General features: G+C 32.8%; 1 protein-coding gene across 1 annotated transcript; it reads left to right on the forward strand.

The window, feature by feature from the left end:
* Positions 1-1,686: 1,686 nt before the first annotated feature.
* LOC139094962 (S1 RNA-binding domain-containing protein 1) lies at positions 1,687-4,201 on the forward strand. The gene is made up of 2 exons (XM_070646193.1): positions 1,687-1,863; positions 1,926-4,201. The coding sequence occupies exons 1-2, from the start codon at positions 1,790-1,792 to the stop codon at positions 4,153-4,155; spliced, it is 2,304 nt and encodes a 767-aa protein (XP_070502294.1). The 5' UTR covers positions 1,687-1,789; the 3' UTR covers positions 4,156-4,201.
* Positions 4,202-8,904: the final 4,703 nt, after the last annotated feature.

Below are 8,904 nucleotides of genomic sequence, written 5' to 3' on the forward strand. Positions count from 1 at the left end.
AAGGGGAGTTCTGCCAACTCTGGACTGTCGAGAAATTTTGAAATTTTGACAATCAAGGTTTTGCATGTGTATAGTCAACTTGACTGCAAAATCCCCATTTTTCGTCGTAAAAAGAATCAAAATCGGTCAAAATGATGCGATCAGGGTAACTATGCGCCTTGTCGTTAATGGGACGAATTAGCGGTGTACTAGCGACCATACTATACTATTATACGCCATATAACACAATATCCAGAAGCTAAATCCTCTTATTAATCATCTCAACCCCAATCAATAAGTTAACAGCTCTTGTCATTCACGTTAAAGACAACAAATTACTATTTCCCTAACTATTTCTTAATTGTGTGAACACATTAAATTGATCTTGTCATGTTATATTAGCACTACATCTAACACAAGACTCAAGACTAATAAAATGGATTAGTAAGCATCTAGTTTGCATATACGTCACGTGATTATGTAAAGTTTCATTCATACCTCTTGGTGTGGCTGTCTGATTGATGGATTGTAGACAAGAATTTAACAGTATTTGTTAATTAATTTATTGAACTGAAGTAGCATTCCCGAGTTGACAAAAATACGTTGATGGCGGGCTAAAGTCCAGTTGATGGCTAGTTCTAACGTTAAATGTACTTAATTTACGAGATTTGAGTATTTTGACCTAGATTTTACTGGAAATTGTCATCAAATATTCAAAAATCAATGCTAAATTCTTGGCACTTATTTACATAACCTGAAAGCAGGTGTTTATCCACCGCAGACTCATAAAACAACTTCCACATCCTTAATTCATTCAAGTATTTCAACATAATGTAATATTATCATAAATTTAACACTTAAAATGCAATAATCATGAATATCACCACATATAATGAATAAAATATTAATTATTAACAGAGTCTATGCATATAATGTGACAAATATTGCTTCTGTGCGCATTTAGCTGGTTAACTTAGTTAATTATAATTAATATCATATTTTACTCCACTTTAAAATAATGGAACTCAGTTTTTCCTACTCATAAATATATCTATAGCATAATTAATGAGTTTTTCTGAATGTTTTGAAGCATTTGATTGAAAAATATGCTCGAGTGGGCGCTGCATGTATAGAATTTCAATCAAACACATTCTGACACATTCAATGCGAAAAATAAACATATTTTGTGATTTTGAATCGGTTAATTAAAGGCTTTGAATTGTCTCAAATCAGATGTTGTCACATAGTATAATTAATGAAATGATTATATTGCATTTTATTGACTGTAATAACCATTTTTGATCAAATCACGTGTTTTATTATCTGTTCTAATGTCGTCAAGGGTGGATTTAATTGAATTATCAATGATCGGTCTACAAGCTGGCCCTTGAAGGCAATGAAACCTTTGTTGTCTCTAGAACTTAATGAAAACTTATAGATAAGATGTATCAGTTAGATCGCATATATTCGATTGCTGATTTTGACGACAGTCATGACTTGAATTTAATAAGAATTCATCAAGGCTTCGCTCCTCATTAAGACATACATAAATCTAGATTATTATCTTCAAAATTATTGGAATTTAGTTCATCAAATTCCTTAAACATCAAACTGCATCAAACAAAACAAAACGTCAAAAAATATATTTGAAAAAATAACTGCCAAAAAAATTTCAAACTCCAGAATCTTCCGCGGGAATATTTTGTAAACAAAACAATCTCATTCAAATTATAAACAAAATTCTGTGAAAAAATACCTGTTAATTTAAGTATAAATCAATAGATTTAGTTTCTTAGTGGTTACTTATACAATGGCAACCAAAAGAAAGAGAATTGTTGATGAGAACTCAACGGCAACAACCAGAACAAAGAAAGTTAAATTGATGTAAGGAATTGAAAATTCAAAATTGTATTATAAATATTAATTTTTTGTGTTTTATTCCACAGCAACTCAGAAAAGGAGGATGTTGAGCCAGTTATTGCTTGGAAGGACTACGAGCTCCTAGCTGATAAGGAACAAATCGACATTGATCTTTCGCAAACTCTGATAGATTTGCTGGACAACGACAATACAATTCCATTCCTGTGCAGGTATCGTAAGCATTTAATCAGACATACAACTCCAGAGAAGCTGCGAGACATCCAAAATACATTAAACTCTGTGCGTGACTTAAAATGTAAAGTTGAGAACTTTTACAAGACTCTGGAAAAGAAGCAGGAAATCAGTGAGGAGCTGAAAAGTGATATTAAAGAAATCAAGTCATTTGAGGAACTAGAATTTATTAAGTCACTCCATAAAAGTGAAGGCAAGAGAACATTATACGAAAGAGCAAATGAGTTGGGACTAAGTCCATTAGCAAATGATTTATTGTCTGGAAATAAGAAACTAAAGCCATTTGAAAGTTATGTCAATAAGAAGACTGAAGGATTGCAATCTGCAAATGAGATTGAAAAAGGTGTCAAGGACATCCTGGTGCATATGATCTTTAAGAATAAATTAATTATCGAGGAAATTCGTCGATTAAAGGAAGTCCATACCATAAGAGTTGAATCCAAGCAGACAAAAGCATCCAAGGACGACAAAAATGCATACAAGTTCGAGACATATTTTGACTTTTCAATGGCAACTAGTAATTTAAAGCCACATCAGATACTCGCACTGTTTCGTGGAGAAAGCATGAAAATATTGAAACTGACGTTCACATTCAATGACTACTTCCAAAAGAATCTCAACCAATTTGCTAAGAACGAGTTGCTGAAAAGAGGAGCTGATTATGAAATGAGGAGCAAAATCTTTGATGAGGCATTTAAGGAAGCCTTTTCAAAGCGAATTTCTCCATTTGTTGTCCGTCAGATACGCACAGAACTACAGAATCTTGCTGACAAAGCTGCCATTTCGAGTTTTGCTGACAATTTGAAGAATTTGTTGCTTGTTGTTCCAGTTAAAGGAAGAAAGATTCTTGGTATTGATCCAGGTTTTAAGAATGGATGCAAATTAGCTCTGATTTCTGAATTTGGTGAAGTTATTGAAACTGACACAATTTATCCACATGCAAGCTCAAAAGACAAGGCTAATCAAGCAGCTCAAACACTTGTTGACATCCTCAAGAGAAATTTATGCAAATTGATTGCATTGGGAAATGGAACAGCTTGTAGAGAGACTGAAACATTTTTGGATAAGATAATTAAGGATTTTAAGCTAAATTATGTTGAATATTGCATTGTATCCGAGCAAGGAGCATCAATTTATTCCTGTAGTGATATAGCTAAGAAGGAATTCCCTAAAATGGACACAAATGTGATTAGCGCTGTTTCAATTGCACGTAGATTGCTGGATCCTCTATCAGAATTAGTTAAAATTGAGCCGAAACATTTGGGAGTTGGAATGTATCAGCATGATGTCGATGAGAAGCGATTAAGCAGTACATTGGATTCAATTGTTAGCGAATGTGTCAGTTATGTTGGTGTCGATATCAATTGTGCTAGTTTGAGTCTTCTCAAGTTTATTGCTGGTTTGACGGAGAAGAAAGCGCTGTGTATTTTAGAGCACAAAAAGAAGAATGGCCTGTTTAAGTCACGTGAAGAACTGCTTAAAGTAAAGACAATTGGTGAGAAGACTTACACTCAAATGATTGGATTTATTCGTATTGACAAGTCGACTTGTGGAGAAGAGAAGATTAATATCCTTGATTCTACATCAATTCATCCAGAAAGTTATAAATTGACTGAAAAGATTCTCAAAGATTGTAAGTTAAAGGTTGATGATTTAGGTCGTAAGAGCTTCAAAGCTGAGATTAAGAAATATTCCGAAAAGAACTCAATCGAGGATTTAGCCAAAAAGTTTAAGGAAGACGCTGAACGAGTCAAAACTGTCCTTGATGTATTATCCAACGAAGATCTCAACTACGACTACAGAAATGAAACAAATTTCCAGCCTGACTTCAAGAAAGGTCTGCAAAAGTTGAGTGACTTGCAAACAAATCAATCAGTTAATGGAATTGTCAGAAATATCGTCGATTTTGGAGCATTTATTGATATTGGAGTTCAACAGGATGGTTTGCTGCATAAGAGCAAATACAAGATACCACTCAAATTAGGTGATAAGGTTGAATGCAAGATTCTTAGCATTTGTGAGAATGGAAAGCGAATTTCATTGGATTTTGTTAAAAAGTTGTAAGTTTGACTATGAAAATAAATGTTTCTTAGGACCTTATTCCAATAAATGTCTTTCACTTCTGATTTCCCCACTGATCAGGCATCTTAATCTACTGCCGACAGTTATCTACCTTTAATGTATTTGAATCCAAAAACAGCCAAATTGTTTTAACAAAATTGTCGCATTTCTTGTATGCTGTCACATTAAACCTGCATGTAATTTCTAGAAATTGCTATCCAAAACAGTTGAGAAGTGATTAATATCAGCGAATGTGCAGCATGAAAAAGAAATTGTTACAATTTCAAGGTTGTGATAATTTATTTAAAATGAAATTAACAGACCAGACTTTCAGACTCACTCGAGAATTATTGTAATTTTTTATTTCTACACAGATTGAATAAAAAGGTACAGATGTAGACAAAAAAGTCATTCATGAATTACAATATTAAGTCAGTTAATCGCCAGAAGCTCATGTCTCTTAAATCGACCGTGAAACTTGATGGTGCTTGATTTTTAACATGATAGGGCCTCGCGCAAGAAAGGTACGGTAGCGGAATGTCGTGACATATCAACAAAACTATTCTGAAACTATCTGAAACATTAAAGTATTGAAATTGAGAGATTAAAAGCTGTGGCAATAACCATTAATATTACTGAGTGTAAATGAATTAGAGAAGTCTGACGTCAGATTCTTATTTGAGCTTTTGATAGTCATAGTCACCAAATTCCATATTTTATAGCTCATTCACTAATCCCGGATTAGATCAGCTACTTAGAATCCATTCAGGATTCAACTTTACCGCCTAGTCATCAATCAGGTCAAATATTTAATCCGAAACTATATCTCAATATTGAAGGTTGCTCAACGCATGTGCCATAAGCTGTTATTTATTATGAGTCATTTAAAACACAGTAAGATCACTTTTATTACGATTTTATGACATTTTTATAGGCATGTTGTCAGAACAACAACAATTTCCGGTTGTTTTGTTTTCACTTTTAGGGAGGAATGGCAGAAAAATGTAATTTATCATGTCTTAATGACGTACTTTTTTGCTAATTTTTCCATTTGTTATCTACATTGTTGATTGAAAGTATTACTTTTTACAATGGACTTCCTCATACTTTTCGAAATCTAGTTTTTCTTTGAATCAGATGATTTTGAAGAGTAGATACTGTACAGAGTTGAGTTTTCAATACAAAATTTGATCCGAATTCGAACTTTGGACTGTTTCTGACTCAGAACATAAAGAATCTAGCATATTAAGCTTAATACTGAATGATTAATCCACAAGCAACCAAAAATTCAACGCATTTGTCTAGACTTTAGTTCTTAATAGCTTTTTAACCGATTTTTAATTGAATTCTTTTAACAATTCTACCAAATCTAAATTCTTCACTGATACCAACCAGAGCTCAACTGCTTACTAATCATCAACAACACAAAACACAGCTTTCAATTGCAAACACAATCGATAAAAATCAAACTAAATCAGCTCTCTTTACTATGCAAAAAGCCATTGAACTTGAATGAACAAATATGAACTTATTGGAAGTACAGCTCACGTGAATGAGCAAATTTTGATCAAAAGAAACAAGTTGATTAGCTGCTTGTTTATGATTTTATTTACCAACCGGCTTGTTTGATATTGCCTTTGCTGAATTAAGATGCATGGAAGTACTCAAAAGTAGGTAGGTACAAATGTAGACGTAAACATGACTGATATGATGGTGATTTTGTCAGAATTGCTGAGTAGAGATTTGTGGGAAATTGTGCCTTGTATTCCCAATGATGTTAGACAAGATTTGGTGACTGTTCTTTGTGCTTGTCTGCCGGCCATTTTTCTGCCTGTCTTCTAGTATGTTCATCGGTTTATCTGCTGGTCTGTCATTTAATTTGCTGCTAGTTTGTCTATCCATCTGTTTTCCCGCTACTCTTCTCGTCTGCTGGCCTATCTGCTTCCCTGCTTGCTAGTTATGCAGCTTGGGTATCTGCTGGCTTGTCCACTGAGCTTTTGTCCTTAATAAGCTTCCTGATGTGATTTTGTGCCTCGAATATTCAAATTTAGGAATGGAATTAGGAAGGGTCGTTGAAAAACCAATCTTTGACCACACCATTGCTTTTAAAAGTCCCAAACTTGAATCTAAATGCTTTACACTGTCAACCTTCTCAGATTTAGATAGAAATATCCAGTAGTATTAACAATTGTCTGACGAATTAATCTCAACGGACAAAATTGATTGCAAAAATATCAAGCATAAAAAGTTGCAACAGGAAAATGAATTAAAATTAAAAAATAAAGAGGAATTATCTTTTACGCTAGTGCTAGTGCTAATTATGACAGTTGTTATACAATTCCAATTTTATCTTAATCATAGTAAAAAATTAACCATCGCGATGACGACTGCATTACCTGCAAATGCACTAGTAAAATAATATTATTGGCACACATTATTACCGCGCGCTGTATAACTAGCACAATTGTTGCGATCGACTGCGGATTTACATACATATCAAATGACTCGCATTATTTGTTCTTATGTTGCTTACTGCATGATTTGATCGAATAATTAAAGGTTTTAAGTTACATTTTAAGGTACTAAATTGTATAATTTGCATGTCTATTAAGTCAGTGCTCGTATGTGCAATGAAAATACTTCACGTTAAGTTGAGTGAAAAATACAGCACCGAAATATATGACTTAATTGTTATGATAGATTTTTCCAGCTCACATACTGATTTATTGGACTTTTGTCAAGTAATTTGTAAGAATTTACGCATGATTTACCCACGTTCTAGAATTACACATTATTGTAAAGCTTTAAATGACAAATTTTTCTATGTTTTGTCATCTGACACTAAATAAACATTAATTCTGCTTTGTTTATGAACATGAAATGTTGAGCATTTGAGTCATACTGTCATATTATGATTGAGTAATCGTGAAATAGACGAATAAATTATTCTCAATGGAGTTTGTGTGTCGACGAGGGAAATTATGTTGAGTTAAATACCAATTATAATTAATTTATATAGTTTTTTATTTCCTGTTAATTTTTATTGCAAATTATTATCGAAGTCTTTATAGCTTGTTATTGATACAAATGCTAACTGCCTATCATGACCACTAATTTTTATTTTTAATGATACGAATGAAACCACAAATAGTAGAGAAGACTATTGAAATACTTTGTATTAGACTGGATTTGATTTCTCCAAAGATTCACAAGATTAAAATAGTAATTGGATCTCGAAGTAGATACAGATTTTGTATGGAAAAATTGACTAGATTCTACTTGATTCTATTCAAAATTCGAGTCAACATCGAATTCTGATAATAATAGAGAAGGATTTAAACAAGAATTGTCCAAACTGCTTGCCGTGGCACACTAATGAGTCACCAAAATGCATTTTAAGTGCAAAGAACCGTATTCTGATTCAGTTAAGGCTTGCCACCACGGTGTACCGTAACTCAAATAATTTTGGAAACACTGGATTAAGCAATGTAACGCGTAACTATACGAAGAAGACACTGTGATCATAATCGCTGATAGAATCTACTGTACCATTACTTTCTTACTTCGCTGGTCGTACAGATCAATTGTGATCCGTAATCTCCCACAGGAGTCGCCTGATTGTTGCTATTGTACCATATCCTGTGTTAATTTCATGAAATTGAATAAAACGAAATACTTGGAGGACTAAAAATCGTTATAACTAGTCATTAACTTGATTTTAATTTGATCAACCGTATTTTTGTCTAATCTGGTTTGATACTCGTTGTTTCAATCAGCTAGGAACCTAAGATTTTCCTTCTGTATTCTGTTATTGCTTTGCATTCTTAGAGTAGATGGACAGCACCTAAATTTTCATATTTCCTGATAATTATCTTCTCAATGCTGCTGTAACCTCCTACATACATAACTCTTCAAAACATGATCATGAAAACATTCATTTAACACTTCAACATCTCCATATGTTCTTACCAATCGCTTCTTGTATCAATTCTTTATTTTTTCAATTAACAAAAACATAGCAAATCGTAATAATGTTCTTATTCAATTAAAAACTATCAAAACAAACTGAAATCAATCAATCAAATTACTAAATTTGTATCAATCAATCGAAAAACAAAAATAATTACTAATTGGTACACTAGTCAAACAAGAAAGGTCAAACAGTTTAGTTAAAGAAGTAAATAAAAAGGCCTCTTAGTGGTAAATCAATTTTCTATTGACAATGGTGGCTAATGTACATGCACAATGTTCTAATTACCTATAGTTATTTGGCGTTAAAGGTTTAATATCTCGCGTGCATTTATTATTTCGTTCTCTCCACCTGATCGTAATTAACTGTGCATTGTGGCTTTTAAGTCTCGCTGAATGTTAAATTGTCAATAATTTCTGCTTTAAATTTGGCTAATTAAATTAAAATAAAATTATCAAGTCTATCACATTTGATTGAAATAAGGTGATAAGTGCTTAATTATGTCTACAAGTTTTAACTCATTTCTGCGCGTCGGTGACTTTTTAGGTTTTTAAATCTTTTCGTGTCTAGCTAATTTCATAGATGTATTAATTCATGTTTTACAAATCGAGTTATATTTATTATGAATGAATTGAATGACTTAATATTATTCAGCTGTTGCTTTCGTGTTGTACTTCGTGTGCATTCACTTCTTACATCTTTCTGCTACTGTTCGTTATTTGCTGTCTCTTTCTTGTAACAGTTTCGTACTAGATGTGTAAATGGTAAGTTGTTTGAATTTT

This window comes from Chironomus tepperi, unplaced genomic scaffold, assembly GCF_022539635.2.
Source record: "Chironomus tepperi strain 1889 unplaced genomic scaffold, CSIRO-AGI_Ctep_v1 contig_359, whole genome shotgun sequence".
Taxonomy (NCBI): Eukaryota; Metazoa; Arthropoda; class Insecta; order Diptera; family Chironomidae; genus Chironomus; species Chironomus tepperi.